Source organism: Carassius auratus, chromosome 22 (genome assembly GCF_003368295.1).
Source record: "Carassius auratus strain Wakin chromosome 22, ASM336829v1, whole genome shotgun sequence".
Taxonomy (NCBI): domain Eukaryota; kingdom Metazoa; phylum Chordata; class Actinopteri; order Cypriniformes; family Cyprinidae; genus Carassius; species Carassius auratus.
In genome coordinates, this window is record NC_039264.1 from 22,942,583 (window position 1) to 22,960,780 (window position 18,198).

Consider the following 18,198-nt stretch of genomic DNA (forward strand, 5'->3'; position numbering starts at 1 on the left):
AAAATAAAAAAAATAAAATAAAATATGGAGATGGAGAACAAAGTTAATCTTAAATAAATAAATAAATAATATATAGGCCTAATATCAATATTACATAATATCAACAATATTTTTTTTACTAAATACAAATGTCAAATTTATTTTAGAATAATGAATTAAAATTGTAAAAAAAAAAAAAAATATTACAAATTAAAAACAAATATATATATATATATGTTATAATTATTATTCTTTTTTTCTGTTTTAAATTTCCTGATTTTAATGTTTTCATTTAATTGTAATAATCAAAAGCACCTCTAATTAATTATTATTACTATTTTCGTTTTATCAGAAACACAGCGTATTGACATTTTCTTGCTAAATAAATTCCGGTAAATATTCCTCAAAAAAATCCAGTGATATTCCACACACTAAATAAAATTTTTATTACTGGATTCTGCAATTCCATCCGCGTTTTTAGGAAATCATAAGTGCCTACAATACTAAAATAAAAGTACTAATCATTTGACATCTTGCATTAATTGAGCCATCAAACGAGGCATGATCCAATCTCATCTTTGTTTCGCGTGAAACCTATGCCAGAGACATGCTTTCCAGAAACAGTTTGGATATTTAAGACTGGCACCTTCATATTCAGACGTGCCCAAGAGATTTTAATTTGCAGCATTTCAAATTAACAGAGAGCTGCACTGATATACTTTCCAGTGACTAATGGTGATTAAAAAGTAATTAACAACGCCTCTAACTAGGACGGGAATAGAAAAAAAACATGCATAATTGAAGAGGAAATCAAATCCTACAGACAGAAAAGCAAAATCTTCCAGACAGAGTAGAAAGGATATGACTAAAACCGAGGAACGATGATATCAGTGGGAAACTGACAATGAATGATTCAAAGAAAGAAGGAGATGGCAAAGCAAGAGGACATTATTATTCGTTCAGGTGCCCTATGTACCATTATTATATATTATGTTACAAAACATCAAATTTAATAATCAAATAAAGCCAAAAGATCTAAGTATGAAACCACATGAAGTCCATTTCATGCAAAGATGGTGTTCTTCACAGTCTTTAATACAGTTTGGAAGTCACTCTGTTGTCTCAGTAAACAGTGCCAAGCAATAAACAAGTATCTCAGTTTGTTCATTCTAGCGAAACTAAAGAGTAATATCCCAAAGGTCGTGGATTGAGACATTTCGTCACTTTTATGAGATATTTGTGTGATGCCGCCAACCTTGTTTTTTCAGAGACCTCTAATAAAGAGAAAACAAGATGTAGCTGCTGGCTCATACCAGAACAATGAGTCCATTTTGCCTAAAACTGGAATTTTCACGCACAGAGAGGAGTTAAAAATGGCTGCCGGGGCTGGCAAATCCCTGCTTTGTTCCTTGTGTTCATGTCTTTGCTGGAACATCACCGAGGAGAGTCATTATGGAAAATGTGTGTTGTGTGGGAGAGCACAAGCAAGCCAGGCGCCAAGGTTTTGCTGCCCAAACCTACCGTAATTAACGCAAACAGCAATGGATACATCTACATTTACGCATGTTACTATATAACTATTAGTACTTATGATATTACTACTATAGCAGACACCTTCCGGTTTTTATGTTTTCAGTTTTCTTCCTGGTTTTGCATGTTGCTGAAATTAGTCTTGTACAACTACGTTTTAATACTACCGATTTTCAGTAAGTCAACTCAAAATGTGAAACTCGTGTATTAAATAAATTCAGTGCACACAGACCGAAGTAATTTAATTCTTTGGTTCTTTTCATTGTGATGATTTTGGCTCACATTTAACATTTAACAAAAACCCACCAATTCACGATCTCAGCAAATTACAATACTTCATAAAACCAATTAAAAAAAAAAACATTTAACAAATTGTTGGCCTAATGGAAAGTATGTTCATTAACTGTACATGTACTCAATACTTGATAGGGGCTTCTTTTGCTTTAATTACTAATTTTTACTAATAATGCAAAGTTTGTGTTGTGTTTTATTAAGGTTTAAAAAACAAAAAAAGCTTTCTTTTGAGCTATAATGTAAAAATAAAAATACATATCAATACGTAGCTGCAGTTTGGTTTTCATAGTAAAAATATGTTATATTAACATTTTAAAGCTACTTCCATAATGTTTCTGAAATATGTTTCTGTTTCTTCACATTTTATTTATAAGTGGGGTTTACTACAACCACAATTCAACATTAAATTCTTCTGTGCAACTCGCAAAGCAGCGGAAAAAAAACCACGTGTAAAGCAAACATGTGTAGTGATTTAATTAGGTTTCAAAATATCATTAAAGGGGGGGTGAAATGCTCGTTTTCGCTCAATCTCCTGTTAATCCTGAGTACCTATAGAGTAGTACTGCATCCTTCATAACTCCAAAAAGTCTTTAGTTTTATTATATTCATAAGAGAAAGATAGTCTGTACCGATTTTTCCCGGAAAAACACGACCGACTGGAGGCGTGACAGGTGGGCGGAGCTAAAGAATCACGAGCGCCAGTAGGCTTTTGTGTTGAGAGCTGGAAGCTGTGACATTATCGTGAGGAAAAACAAACCATGGCTAACAGTCAGATTCAGCGTATATTTATGATCCAGAATCAGATCCAGAGGCTGAAATTTAACAAGAGCAGCATCAACAACGACGTCTCTATGTGGTATGCACTGAAACTGTATATATTTGCTTAGCGGTTTTGGAAAATGACTAAGTTCCACTTTGTCGTCTTTTTTCTTTTTTTTTCTTTTTTAAGCTGTACATGTGGAAAGTGCAGTTTGATGACAACATCGCATGTTGTTGTTTACTTGATGTGCTTACGCGCTGATAGCTAAGTTAACAACACAGAGATATTTGAAGCAGTTTTACTCACCGCCTGCGGTTCCAACACACGATCGTGACCCTTTTTCGTTGGGATTGCATCATCCTTAAGAAATAAACGATGTGCAAATCCGTCGTCAAACTGGGCCTTGCTTGTAAAACAAGCATCTTCGAAATGCAGGGAACAAACACAAACACTTGCACATCTCCGTTGATGCTCTGTAAAAATAAACTCCATCCACTGGTCCCTTAATGCTGTTTCTCTTTTGGTAATCTGTGCAGGGTTGTCTTGCCCTGGCAACCAAAAACACACTTCTTTTCGCAACTTTTTTCAGCCTCTCTCTGCTCTGCTATACGGGAGCACGCGCTCTTCCGGCAGAAGTGTCCTCAGGACCCATATAAGGAAATTCCGCTCCATCTAACGTCACACAGAGCCATACTCGAAAAAAACTTTCCGAAACTTGTGACAAACCGGAAGGAGTATTTTTGGAACAGAAATACTCCTTCAAATGTACAACTTAATTTTTGAAACTTAGTCCATGTTTAGCATGGGAATCCAACTCTTTAACAGTGTAAAAAACTCAGTATGCATGAAATAGCATTTCACCCCCCCTTTAACATTTTTCTTTGTAAACAAAGCTTATGAAGAGATTTGTTAGTTTATTTTTAAATAACAGTAAAAAACTGTTTACAGTAAAAGTCCTGTAAACCGTAAACTACAGGTCCCAAAAACATTTTACATTTCCAAAATGTATATTTTCTCAAAATGTAGCTAAAGTTACTAATCTAGTTTCTAAAGTACAAATCTATTACATTAACATTTGAAGGCGACAATGTTTCTAAAATATTTTATGTTGATTACATTCACTTTTACTTTTAGGTGTGGTTTACTACAACTAAAATGCAATGTTAAATGCTCCTGTTTGATGCACAAAGCACGAAGAAAAAAAAAAAAACTGGCATGATGTAAACATTTAATAATTTATTTAAAGTTTAATAATAACACTAACAATAAAAAAGTCTTTTTATAAGCTTTGTTCCTTTTTACATATTTTATTTATTTATTATGATATATAAGACTAGTGAGTTATGACATGTGTTTTTAGTTTACATTATGTAGTCGTTTTCAGAAAGGCTAGTGATAGCAAGTTAGCTTTGAAAGCAAGTTCCCCATTCTCCCTGCATAATCACTTTCCAAAAAACATTAATGTACACAGGCAGACCAGAGATAAACCTGTGACACACTAACCCATGCTAACCCTTTTAAGCCAGTTCAATGTACTTTAAGTTGAACAGACTTAAAAAAGTTGATTGTACTTAAAATTTTAATGCCGCAACTTATGTTTTAAGTGTTAGACAATGTATTTTTCCTTGATCCTTACTGTACCTGCAGTTCAGTCCGGTTTCTGTAGGAAAAAAATTGTTATATTGTCCTTTTAAAACTAGCTCCACAACGTTTCTGAAAGGTTGTGGTTTGAGCACATTAGTTTTCCGTTTTTATTTTACTTTTAAGTGCTCTTTAGTACAACCAGTGAGCAACGTGAAACGCTTCTGTGTGGTGCTGCACCGGTGATGAATAGATCAATGCCATCTGTTTCTAGACCTCCAGCAGGGTCAAATAAATATATTCCTCCCAACACCAGGGCTGCCGAAGGCCACCACATGTTGATTGTTGAATGTGATTAGCAAGAGCGCTAATCAGCAGACCACTAGCGGCCTCGAGAGCAGGTCTCCTTTCACCCTCACCCACGGTCATTCAGATCACAAGACAGCAAGCTGCCTTTGGCTGATTCACATCAGAAAAATGTAGAAGATGAGCTTTAAATGCTTGGAAAAGGTCAGTGATTTCTCCTCTAAGAGCCCACTTGTTCTGACGTTAGAAAAAACACACTTAATAAGACAAGCAGACGTTTTAACCCAACAGCACTTTCCATCTTTTTACAGATGAACAGTTTTCAGTGGTAAATTTAACTCCTTCCAATCTCACTGTGTCTTCAGTAGAGGAATGGATCACGCTGATGACTTATCAGAGGTATACAAACACATACTCATAGTCCTCGAACCGAGAGATATGATTGGTAGAATTATTTTTGAATCTACCGTGTCTTTAATTAAAGGGATAGTTCACCCAAAAATAAAGATTCGGTCATTAATTTGTTAATGTTTCTGTTTTCTTTGCACACAAAAAGTATGGTCATAGCTTCATAAAATTACAAAGCACTAATGTCACATGGACTATTTTAACAATGACCTTATTACCTTGCTTGTTTTAGATTTCCTTGCTTTCTATGTAGGGTCAGATTTAATCAAAAATATCTTAATTTGAGTTCTGAAGAAGAACGAAAGGTCTTATGGGTTTGGAACGACATGAGGTTGAATAATTAAATGACAGAAATTTCATTTTTGGGTGTACTGTTCTTTTAAGGTTAATACAATTGTGCGTTTGGTCTCCCAAAATCCTGAAATTGTCTTCCTGAGAATAACCCACAGCTGAATTTATTGAATTAGATAATAAATGTAGACTAAGCATTACAACAAAAACAACATTTGCAAGCTATAAACCAAGTATGTTCGAAAAGCAGAGAAGGACATGGGCCTAAATTATAACTTCGGGGTTTGTAGACGGTCAGCTTTTGCCAGAGAATAATGGCTTTGTAATAAGCCCAACCGAGCGAGACGGTGAACCCAATTACACTGTCTCTGGAAAAACAAACAAGGGAGAATTTGAGACAAGCATGTCGGTAGAAAACAGCTGAAACGTTGGCTATCCACATCCGTCAAACTTCACAAAGAGCTTGAGCCGGAGCAGAACAGTCCCGGATGTTTAATCTGGAGGAGTTCGCGCGCCTTCGTTCTATCTGGCGAAATTCACCGCATAATTAATAGAGCTCAAGCACACATTCACATTCCCTCAGTTCGTGACTGGCCAACGGTTCCCTTCTCGTCCCTCATTCTCTCAGAAACTGCCATGCTGTCAAAAATGTATGTTGACTTCATGGGAATATGTTGCAGTCCCACTGTTTCTATGGTGACTTGGCCATATATCAGTCCCTGACTCGCAGCTGTTCTCCGCTAATGGAAATTGTACCATGTGCTCACGAAAACAGCTCCTGTCGATTCTTGTAACAGTTGATGATTCCCCACTACACGCTGTAATCCAAGCGTCACGCCTCACCGATTACACATCACATACCTGATGTATTTCCTGTGCGATTACCTCTCGAGACCCAAAATTACCCTTACCCCCCTTCTAGTTCTCTTATTCCACCCCTGCCGGAATCTGGACTAGTTTTCAGGAGAAAAAGCACAAAGGAAAAGCTCTTAACATGAAATTCCCGTCTAAACACACTTAGCTTCTCTAATCTGCCGTATTTCTGAGTAGAACATGGCATTTAATGAGATCAGTGAAATGTAGGGCATCCTCGCAAGATCTTTGAATGTCTATGAGGCACAAATGACACAAAAGCAGAGAGGTAAACAACAGAAATGGAGGACAGTGACTCAAGGACATCTCAATCAAGCTCCATTTCCCAGTTCCTTGTTGAGGAGCGCGAGCCTGCACGGACAGAGGTGCTTTCCTCATAAACAAAGCCACCTCCCCCATCTCCAACATCTCACCTAGTCCGTCAGAAATAGAGGCACTTCATCACGCAGCAGCTTGGCAGTGAAGACACTCATTAAACACATCAGGGGGAGAAAAACCAAACACTGTTTAGCCGCGTTTCCACCGCAGGAACTTTACCCAGGAACTAGGGACTTGGTCCGGTACTTGGTGTGTTTCCACCGCAGGAACCAGGAACTAAATAAAAGTTCCGGGTAAAAAAATGCGCCCCAGAAAGTCCCTGCTGGCGAGGTGGTACTTTTTTAAAGTTCAGGAACTTTCGGGGGCGGGACTTTGGCGCTAAACATCCTGATTGGTTGAGTTGACGCAGCATTGGTTGAGTTCAACCACCATTTATTCGGATCAACATTTTCAAAATATTACTGTTATTGTGTCATGAAATGTAATTTTAAAAGTATTTCAGGCGAGAATGTAGTTGTTTAAAACTCAAATCTGTTGTTTATTTATAAAGACAGCGCCTATTTAAAAATGTGTTTCGCCGATCTCTGAGACGGTGAGCTCCACACGATCAGCGAGAGCTCAGTGATCATCTATCCGCCCAGAGGCAGCCTCACCTTGGATAGACCTTCTGATATGTGCCGCTGGCTCTGATGTGTCTTTAGTGGTTAAACATAACATATAATTCAGCTGCGGGGTAAATCTAACAGGTTTTCTTTGGTCTGTATTCAATTTATCTATATGTTAAAATGAAAATAAAAAAGGCAAGTCTATATAATATTTCGTTTCATTGTAATGGCTGTATATAACGTTACACTTATCCCTGAACTAAGTACATTTCTGCAGCTGTTATTATGTTTAAATGAAAACGAAAGGAGGCAGTGGTATTTTATATCCTATTTCGTTTTATTGTAAATGTACTGAGGGGAAAATTGCAGTAGCCAAAGCGATCTGAGTTCACGCAGCATTGGTTGAGTTCAACCACCATTTATTTGGATCATTTTCAAATATTACTGTTATTGTGTCATGAAATGTAATTTTAAAAGTATTTCAGGCGAGAATGTAGTTGTTTAAAACTCAAATCTATGGTTTATTTATAAAGACCGTGCCTATTTAAAAAATGTGTTTCGCCGATCTCTGCGACGGTGAGCTCCACTCGATCAGCGAGAGCTCAGTCCTCATGTATCCGCCGAGATGCAGCCTCAAATCGGCTATACCTTCTGATATGTGCCGCTGGCTCTGATGTGTCTTTAGTGGTTAAACATAACATATAATTCAGCTGCGGGGTAAATCTAACAGGTTTTCTTTGGTCTGTATTCAATTTATCTATATGTTAAAATGAAAATAAAAAAGGCAAATTTATATAATATTTCGTTTCATTGTAATGGCTGCATATACACATATCCCTGAACTAAGTACATTTCTGCAGCTGTTATTATGCTTAAATGAAAACCAAAGGAGGCAGTGGTATTTTATATCCTATTTCGTTTTATTGTAAATAGGAAAATTGCAGTAGCCAAGACGAGCTGACTGAAGTTATCAAGTACGCTGCTGTTTATAGATTTACCGGACTTGCGTCGTCGCGGACATCACACTCCCGAGTCGAATGCACAAAGTCTGAACTAACTACCGAGGATGCACGTCCAAAATCAGCGTACTTTAAAAAAACAAACAAATCAGCAGTACTTTGTATTGAGAAACGCGCGCAGACCTACGTCACCAGTCTATTTGCCTAATCTTCCCGGTACTTTACACCGCGGTGGAAACGCAGAAAGCAACAGGTCTGGGGGGAAAAAAGTTCCTGGGAAAAAAAGTTCCTGGTAAAAATGTTCCGGGTAATTTCGGTGGAAACGCGGCATTAGTCTTATCCAACAGCCTCCCCCCCCCTTCACAGCCCCAACCGCAAGCAGTGATGAAACTCATTATATGCATCAAAGGGAGAAAAAGAAATACTGTCAAGTCTCATTCAACGCCTTGACTGAAGAGCACACAGATGAGGAAAAATCAACCAGTTTTTACTCCTTAATGAATGTGGTATGGGGAGATTTGGGCCTGGTTAACATAAAATAAGCTATGATCTATAATAGAGTTTTGATTTCACAAAAAACTAGCGGCTAGTCAAAATTGGTAACCCTAAAGTGGTTGTGTTTTCCTGTACCCAGTCATTTTGGCTGAGATGTGTGCTTCTATCCGTCCTCTTTATAGCTCAGTAAATGGGGCTCTATATGAGCTGACTCAGGTGAACTAGCTCTCGGATGGATAAGCAAAGGGGCTGAAATAAAAAACCAACATTAAAATCCTGCTCCCAAAAGAGAATAACAAGCACTTTATCTGCCACTTTGTCCCTTTCAGTGTCTTAATAATCAAGAAATGGATGTATATAACTCTGCACTTTGACGCATTCGCATTTCTGAATCATTTTATCTTGAACTAGTCAACTTGAAATCAAAATAGCCTCTATTTACTTACATCTGCAGGTCTTATTGTGGACGATTCACTGTACATTATTCGACAGAAAAACTCTTTTATGAATATTAATAACTTGCTCGGGTCTGAAACGGTGATCCTTTTCGGGTGACGTCACCAAGTCCTCCGAACCACGTTTGGAGCGCAACGCCATTTAACTGACTAGATATTTCTGTGTCAACTCTGTTTGTGCAGAGAGAAGATGACGGTTGATGGAAGCATAAAGTTAACTGGTGCTTCAGTAGAGGGCACTTGTTTAGTCTATAATTTTGTGTATTTTACATATAATATCCGATAACAAACGCCCAGTCTCTCTGTTCGTCGTTTAATCTACGTCCATCCTCAGTGTGGGCGGGGCTATCAAGTTGAAATGGAAATTAAGTAACCGTTACAACTCAGGATTTGATTAGTTTGCGAAAAAGATATGCATTGCCCTATATACGAGCAAAAATTATTTTGATGTCTCATTTATTATAGGAAATCATGATATGCACTCATGAAAACAATCCTCTTTTTTTCGTTTTATTTTACATACATTATCCAAGGGATGGAGGAGCATGGTGCAACCTGCGTCGTGGATTTATATCATATGGTATAAATATTAGACAGTTAAGGAATCCCATACAGGCAAAAGTGCAATATTACACAAGTGCTTTTTGTCCCAAATAACACGAGTGCAAATGTGATACTGATTTAGACAACAATTCTATAAATAAGTTAATTTTGTGTTTTAAACACAGTCTTGTCTGTTTTAGCTCAGTTTTACCAATATCCACCCTTTTCCTGTGACTGCAGGTGTGGCAATTTGTAAACTGGCCGCTTCTAGCTATTTTTTGCTGTCCAAAAGCTCATTTTCATGCTTGATATTGATATAGTGATTTCGCAGTTTGAACAAATCGAATAAACGAATGACTCAATGACTTCTTATTAAGGCATTCATCGCCACCCACTGGCAGTTTTAGTTTCTCATTTAGAGTATAATTTAATTAAAAAGCTTTAACAACATAGAATTTGTCAAAATGTCTAACCTTTATTTAGAATTTTGAATTTAGTACTATTTTTACTTTTTTTTTTTTATCATACTAATATTACTATTTCTCACTTTTTTTTTTAAGTGTGCTTGTTATTCCAAATTTTCCGGCTTCCTTACAGGCATTATAAACAGTTTCAATTTGATTTATCAATTGTCCATTTACTCACATTTAAGAGTTTTTTTGTCTCTTTGTCTCTGGTCTGAGTCGTGGCCCAGTTGTTACTTTGAATAATTATGCTCACGTGGGCTTTAGAGTTCGAGTCTAGCTGGATCTCATCTGATAGATCAGGATTGATGGCACATCAGACAATTTCTGGCATCAAAGCTGAAGAGACAGATGGTGTGTGACAGTATTTTGTGTGACCGGCTGAGAACAATGACCGTGGACACCTCTATGATCTTGTAAATTGATAGATCATTATACATGTGGACCCAAAAGGGTCAGCAAATATTCCTTTTGAACTGACTGAAGATATTCAGCCAATCGCACCTGTATCACAACTGCACAACATAAAGCTAAAGCGCACACACCTCTGTTGCATTCTTGACAAACTGAGTAAATTGAGTTTTCACCTCCATAATCTAACTTTAATGGGTACCACCATTAGAAGTAATACATAGCCTGGTAACAAACCACAAATCATGCAGGCTGCTCTGTTACTGCATTTGGAGTCTTGGCCTATAAATAAAACCCCAACGCCCAACAGAAACTAAACAATCTGTGCAATCAGACAGAACTTCCACACCATAACAACACCTGCTAACTCCTATCCAGCAACTTTTTTTCGTGTTTTGCAACTGTTAGGTCGAAAAGGCCTACAATTCTGAATAAAGAAGAAACTGTAAATATAACGAATGTGAGGAAAACTAGCTGTTAACATTCCTTTTTATCTAAATGTGAGGTGACAGGTTAGTGCAGGGACCCTCGGAAGTAGACGGTTTGAAATCTGTCCTGTTTTTGAGCCAATCATCTGGCATATGACTTACCATTTTGAAACAGATAATGATGTCATGTCATTGGAGCATGCTAGCTAGCCCTTGACTAGCAGCTATCCTGAAATGTAATGCCAAAAACATTAGTGCTTCATCCACTTTAATTTGTAATGCAAGACATCTTTAACTTGAATGTTAACTTGAACCAGTTGTCTCAGCTGTACAAAACTGTTAACTGACGTTGAAAACTTGGTTATACCATTTATTGCGCTTTTAGTTATTTACGGCTAATGATTCAGAAGCCTCGCCCGTTCCCAAGAAATCTGCTTTGAAATGAGTGGATACTATATGTGGCTTGCAAAAAGATTTCATTAAAATGCTAATTTCGAATGGCGGTCGATGAAGAAAGATCCCATCGGTTCTTAAATCCAATTGTTTTAACCCAATGTTGTCTATCTTGTTACGGCGTACATAAATGATAATAGAAAAGCCAATTGTTTGCATGTGGTTTTCAAGCAAAACCATTATTAGCTGAGGGTTTTAGGTTACAGTAGGAACATTAATCTCCCCTGAATCCACACCGTTAAACCTCAAATCCTTAAATCCTATTATTCCATCCTCCCTTAAAGTGTATAATTTGCTTCGTCTCCTGCCGACCACCGTATTTTAAACGCCGTGGGCTGGTGTGAAGAGCTTCAAGGGCCTCTCTTTGCCAGGAAAGCCCGGTATATGGAAAGCAAATCTCGTGCCGCTCAGGCTTCTGATCAAAACACCATTTGTTCTGTATCATTTTTTAAATATATACTCTCCGGCTACATCTGCTATATCTAAACCTCACGAGGAATATGAGGCAATTTGTCAGATGTTAGATTACACTGACACTTTTATATTCTGATAATGCTTTAGAAAGCAATTCTGACATGTCATATTTCACTCAGCTCAGGAAACAGGCGACCTCTTGCTTGTTTAAAGAGCAAATCGCTGGCCATGGCGTTGCCATCACGACGTCCAGCAGCTAAAATGTCACATCACCTTTGTCGGCATGCCTCAATCACCAACAAACTGCTGAAGAGAGAGTTGAGGTGGACTGTTCCTTCCACCTGTTTGCTTACAAGCCACATTTCCAGGTTGTTAAAGCACGCCGATCATAATAGATGCGTCTTATTTTGGTAAACAGGAAAGCTGTGAGGAAATTAAGTTAAATGCATTCTCTTTAACCAGCCAGGGATATTAGGCTACAGTCATCCTTCTGTGTCACAAATCGCATTCACGTAAAAGTTAGAATGAAAAGATGGTGGAAATATTACTCACCCTTACTGGGATTCCCATTCAAATGCTTTTAAACACAAACCTGTCTTAAAGGGTTTTGCATGTCCAATTTAAATCACATAACGAAAGAAGAAAAAAAATAAGAAGAAGAAGAAAAAAGAGCTTACCTGAGATAACGCAGTGGCTCTATGGTCTCAGGTTCTTTCTCATTGGAGCTGTGATTCATCTTGATTAATTCAGCTGCGCTTATCTCTAGCAATATTCACCCTCTTATTGCTCTTTCTTTTCTCACTGTGTGCCCTGCTTCTGCCTACTGGCTGATAAACCCAGGCTCCACGCGTAGATCAGCTACTCTTGCTGGAAGTGTCAGCCAATTAAGAGGCAGGGAGACACCGGGAGCGCCATCTGATTGGCTGAGCACCCCTGATGCTGGAGAGCTCAGTCAAGCATGAACCGCATCCCTTTCAGATGTAGCATCCTCAGTATGAGAGTGTGTGAAATATCTATTTCAGTTCAAATGCTTATTCATCATGGTACTGCTTTGGTGCATTATTTATGTAATACTACTGCTAATGCATACATTCATGCAGTGAGGTATTAATATTCAAGGTTTCACTAATTCATGTAAATTGTGATGCGGCTTGCATAGAATAACAACCAGTGTAACTTGTCAAAGTGCTTAATCCTATTATAAATATGCACGAATTGGCTCATTTGTATTTAAAATTAGGCAATCAGCATTGTTTAAAATAATTGAAATAATAAGTGTTCTGATGAAAACTGAATTAATGGAGATGGCTAGTTTAGCGCCACACTGCCGTTTAGAGGTCATTTTGTGTCACTGCAGTGCAGGCACTTTTTCTATTCTATTGAAACGCTAGGGATATAATGAGCTCCAGTTCATCTAAAACTAATGAGAGGCATTTGTGGACAAGCAATTAGAATTCATTTAAATTATTCATTTAAATCCATTCCAGTACTCACCGGCCTCATGATGTAGGGCGTCGAAATTACACGTTAAATGCTTGACGAGATGTATTTTTGCTAATAGTGGATGACGGAAGTTTCCGTGAAACGATTATATGTGTTCCCGAGACATTGCTTACTGGTATAAATATCTCGAATATTCGACGCTGGTCTCTCTTAGCACATAATTAAAACGATGGTTGCAGAATCGAACTGCATTTATGGCGCGAACGATGTGAGGGTGCATGTTTCCCGCCACAGAATGAAAAATAAATAACGGCATTTTCGAAATAATGTTTAAAGTAAGAAGAGTCAAAATGTGAGATATAAAGTTAATAGTAAATTATTATAATGAGATATAAAGTAATATATTACTATCTCTGAGGGTGAAACTGCTAAAGCTGCTATAAGCACCTTACTTAAGTTCTCAACAATCAGTCAAGTCTTCTTAAAATTAACAAAATGCTAAATTAGGGATAAATGTGGATTTAATGGGGTACAGATAAAGACCAGAGGGCTGATGGTTTCTTCTTTGTACCTGGTATGTGTCCATAAGTCATCCCTGGACTCCACTTTGTATGGTCTATTATGACATCGTAAATTAGAATGCTGATATCTGTCAGAATGTTGTAGAATTCAAATGCCTGTTTCAAAATACTTTACAGCAAGGGTGAAGGAACGTGAACCAAGCTCAAGGCCAAGCTCAAAGTATTCATGCAGCTGTTGTAAACTTAAAACAATGTCTGTTAAAAACGTTTTGAAAGGCATGGGCTACAAGTTCATAGCCGAGATTGGTGAAGGCAGTTTTTCCCAAGTCAAGCTCGCCACTTCGCAGAAACACCACTGTAACGTGGCCATCAAAATTGTGGATCGCGTAAAGGCCCCTAAGGATTTCGTCCAGAAGTTTCTCCCAAGGGAACTAGCGATTTTGAGACGCGTGAATCACGAGCACATTGTGCAAATGCATGAGTTAATTGAGGTGGCTGGTAAACGACTTTGTATTGTGATGGAAGCTGCAGCCAAAGATCTCCTTCAGAAGATACATGAAGTGAAATGCATCCCAGAAGACCAAAGCAAAAACTTGTTCTCTCAGATGGTCAGTGCCATCAACTACCTCCACCAGATGGACATCTTCCATCGGGACCTCAAGTGTGAAAACATACTGCTGACAGCCGAAGAACAAGTTAAGATCACAGACTTCGGTTTCGCCCGCTCTGTTCAAGACCCTTCAGAGCTCAGTCATACCTTCTGTGGTTCTGCAGCCTACACTCCACCAGAAGTCATCATGGGAACGCCGTATGACCCAAAGAAGTATGATGTATGGAGCCTCGGGGTGATCCTATACGTCATGGTGACTGGATTGATGCCATATGATGACACCAACTTGAGGCGACTTCACCGTCTTCAAAGCAAGTCTTTGGTTTTTTCGGACAATGCCGGTGTTCAGGAAGCATGCCAAGTCTTCATCCGTACTCTGCTCCAGTTCAATCCTTCCACACGTCCAACCATTCAGCAGGTGGCAGAACATCCGTGGATGCAGAAGGGAAAAAGCTAAAAGCACACAAGCTAATAAAACAAAGTGTGCAAATGCAAAGAAACAGTGTTACAAATTCATTCAGCTGGGAGTTTTTGGATAGTCCTAATATATGAATTCTAGTCACGTCTTGGGAAAAAAACAATCAGTTTTGGGAGAACAGTCTGAGGCAGAATAGCAACAGATTAATGGGGAACTATAAAATAAATTACTCAAATAAAGTAGGGGTTGACTTATGTGGGTCTTTTTAATGGCCCAAGATGATACAGCTATCTACAGAGCAAGATGGCCAAAGAGCAAACTTTAAATACTATAACTTAAAATGCTGAAAACAAAAAAAAATTTGTTTTTCATTATTTTAATATTAACATTTCTTGGTTCTGTTAATAAAAATTGACAATTTAAACTTATAACGTGTAGATGTAACGTTGGGGAATAAATTGAGAACCATAGATAAATATTAATGGACAATACACTCATGTTGTTCTAAACCCATATGATATTTCTGAGAACTTCTTTCTTTTTAAAATTAAAGTTAGACGACTTTCGTGGTGCCTTTGGAACTTATTGGTCACTATGAATTTGTATGGCTAGTACCAATGCATGAATATAAAAATGAATTTCAATCAGATTTGGAACGTGAGAATAGTGCAAATTTTATTTTGTTCCTTAAAAACTTATTTCTAAATCCTTCCTCACATCCTCATTTTCACTCATATCAAATTAACATGTTGTCCACCCAGACCAAAAGCCATTTCACACTCCATCAAACCAGTTTATTATATGTATTCAAATTAGATCACAGTAAAAAAAAACAACAAAAAAAACAACATTCACACACAAAATACACCCACACACTAGACGAAACAGGTTAAAATTAGTTTTTATTATAATTATTAACTGATAGAGCAGAAAAAGATGAAAAAAAAAACTTTTTTTTTTTTATTCTTAAAAGAGATGCTCCACAAACAATGGCAGCATCTCGAGGGGGAATGGAATGGTGTTAGTTGTCAGCAGCCGGCAGTAGTTAAAACACCAGTCAGAAACAGGGGCCTCTGTGTCCAAAACGTTCCACAAGATCACAGAATGGATAGTCTCGAGAAACGGGAAAACAAATCGAAGGAAGTAGAACTGACTCGACGTGTTGATGGACTGCGCTGACAAAGGACCCGAGCTGTCGTATATAACATACATAACTGTTCAGCTAAAAATACCAAGCGTACTGCTAGCAAATCAAATCATATGAAAGGAAAATAAGAGATGGTAAAAATAACAAGACCACCACCTAACAGGTAGGACTCAATTTAGCTAAGATTGTGTGCTACATTCAATAAGCAGTAATGCTTTCAACTCAAACATTTCCTTTAAGGAAAGATTAAGCCGTGACTTAAGCGGCACGACTTCCAACAGGATCTAAAATCGTAGACAGGACATGAATGAACTGCGCATTAGACAAAAAAAATTGCATTTGAAACGTACTAAATACGGTCCGATCTTAAATTCACAAGGCTTTGAAACTATTTGGGAAGGAGCTAATGGGATATCCTTCATTTAAAGTCACATTTATAAATAACACAACATCCAAATATTACCTAGATGCTGTTATAAGAAAGCCTATGGGGGAGCACATCACAACGGTAACTAAAAGCATAAAACTTTTCTGCAAAAAAAACAAAAAACAAAGCTACCGTCAGGCTCATTTCATAAACAAATCGCTCAAACATGAAGGGGTCTAGTAGTAGTCCTGTTGCGGCTGCTGCTTTTTGTTAGTTACATCCATCTCTGTAACCATCCCTGATGCACAATTCTTGGATAAATGTCTTTATAAGCTTACGAAGAAAAAAAAGAAACAACCCAGAGTATTCAAACACACACACTACACCAGCAGATGTATAACCACCTCAACAGTATAACAGTTCCTTAAACTTCTAGCCTTTAAAAAAAGGCCATTCTGAAAAGGGTGGAATGAGTCCACAGTGAAGCTAAAAAACAAAACAAGCAATGTATTGACATCAAATACACAAACATACACTCCCATATCGGTTCAAGAGATGCTGTGGGTCGGAAAAACGTAGCTAAAGGTGTGTCGATGGTCCACAAAAAGTTCGTAAAACAATCCGTGGCATCAAGCAGGAACTCTGAGGTCCTGAGTCCTCCACTTCTTGTGGGAAAAAGTGTTCATGAGCCTCTAGAAATGTTAAGCGGAGGCTTTAGTTTCACATAATGGAGCAATTACTCCACATGGAGGGCTGTGAATTGGGAGTTGTGGGTGATGTGTATTAGACCACTAAAGCCCATTGGGTAATGGAGGGATTCAGTAGACAGATACAAAGGCCTGTAGAAAAGGTCCTTGATCACTAATCCCAGTACAGTTCTCCTCTAGGACGCTCGTTGGCCTATGGGGTCTTACCTTGGACTGTACAACTAAGGGTCACGGAACAAAGGAGAAATAGAGAGAAAATATAATAATTCGTAAAATTTTTATTATTGCTTAACGGCTGGTTGTCTGATACTGATAACCGCCCGAATGTCCAAAAAGACAGGATTATAATTCTGAGAAATTTGAGGGTGATTTAATCGGGGCATTATTTCCACGTGTTTGCTGTTTGGGAAATGGAGCGGGAAGGGATCATGTCCAAGAGGTACTCTCGCTGACGGTCCACCGGAGATGTTGTCCTGTGCACAGACAGACTGGGGTTGACGTAAGCCATGGTGACACCTGTCGGGGGAGAATTGCAGATTTTGAAAGAATGACCAAGAACATTTCTAAAAGATGTGAAGTGTTTATAACCTACCCTACATTTCAAGCTAAACCAACTGTGACTTTAAAAACAAGGTTGCAAAGTAACAGCGTTGATGGTAACAGGATTGACAGTTGGATATTTTACCAACAAATACAAGCCTTATAGCAACAGACACACAAGGTGAAAGATTTACAAAAACCCATTTAAAAAAATCTGTTGTTTACTATGACAAAAATCACGACAACAGGGTTGAAGACGTTAAGATTTTCTGCTTCTGACATGTCTAGTTTTGCAAGTAAATAGTTTATAACAGAAAATAAATATTTACTTATCTTTGAAAAGTAAAAAGGATTGTCACATGACGGTTTTAAGTACCAGAATACTAACAAATTTTAATCATTTATAATGGTAACAGGGTTGACCATTTAGGATTGCTCAATTCTAACACAACTGAGAATGAAAGAAAAAGTGATTTAAAAAAAGAGATATTTATTTGTCCATGAAGAGGTGAAAAGAAGTCATAACAGTTTTTGGTTAATTGATTAATATAGTATAGAAATTTTATTAGTTTTTAATTTAGTTATGATGGTAACAGGGTTGACAATTAGTGATAAAAAGAAAAGAGGCTTTAATTTGTTAATGAAGAGTGAAAAAGATGATCTCCTGTAATGTTTTTGATAAAATGTATAGTACTTAACTTTAATAAAATCAACAATTCTGATGATAACAGGGTTGACAAATTAAGGTTGACCGCCTCTTAAACACCTATCGTTATGTATGATAGTAATGAATATATATACACACACACATATGTATATATATTTATATGTATATGTATATATAGATATATATAAATAAAAGATGTATATGTATTTAG

At 37.5% G+C, this 18,198-nt stretch overlaps 3 protein-coding genes across 6 annotated transcripts in view; 1 reads left to right on the plus strand and 2 right to left on the minus strand.

The window, feature by feature from the left end:
- LOC113040057 (yjeF N-terminal domain-containing protein 3) overlaps window positions 1-12,482 on the minus strand; it is a 34,659-nt gene extending 22,177 nt beyond the window's left edge. The window contains exon 1 of the mRNA XM_026198287.1: window positions 12,245-12,482. Coding sequence (XP_026054072.1) covers window positions 12,245-12,303 — 59 coding nt within the window. The 5' untranslated portion in view covers window positions 12,304-12,482. The remainder of the gene's footprint in view (window positions 1-12,244) is intronic.
- Window positions 12,483-13,542: 1,060 nt separating this feature from the next.
- LOC113040059 (testis-specific serine/threonine-protein kinase 6-like) lies at window positions 13,543-15,392 on the plus strand. Its single transcript, XM_026198292.1, has one exon. The coding sequence runs from the start codon at window positions 13,684-13,686 to the stop codon at window positions 14,596-14,598; it is 915 nt and encodes a 304-aa protein (XP_026054077.1). The 5' UTR covers window positions 13,543-13,683; the 3' UTR covers window positions 14,599-15,392.
- A 647-nt stretch (window positions 15,393-16,039) lies between these two features.
- The window catches only part of LOC113040058 (transcriptional repressor p66-alpha-like), a 29,775-nt gene continuing 27,616 nt past the window's right edge, over window positions 16,040-18,198 (minus strand). For all 4 annotated transcript variants that reach the window (XM_026198290.1, XM_026198289.1, XM_026198291.1 and 1 more), the window contains exon 11: window positions 16,040-17,296. In XM_026198290.1, the coding sequence (XP_026054075.1) occupies window positions 17,163-17,296 (134 nt within the window). In that variant the 3' untranslated portion in view covers window positions 16,040-17,162. The remainder of the gene's footprint in view (window positions 17,297-18,198) is intronic.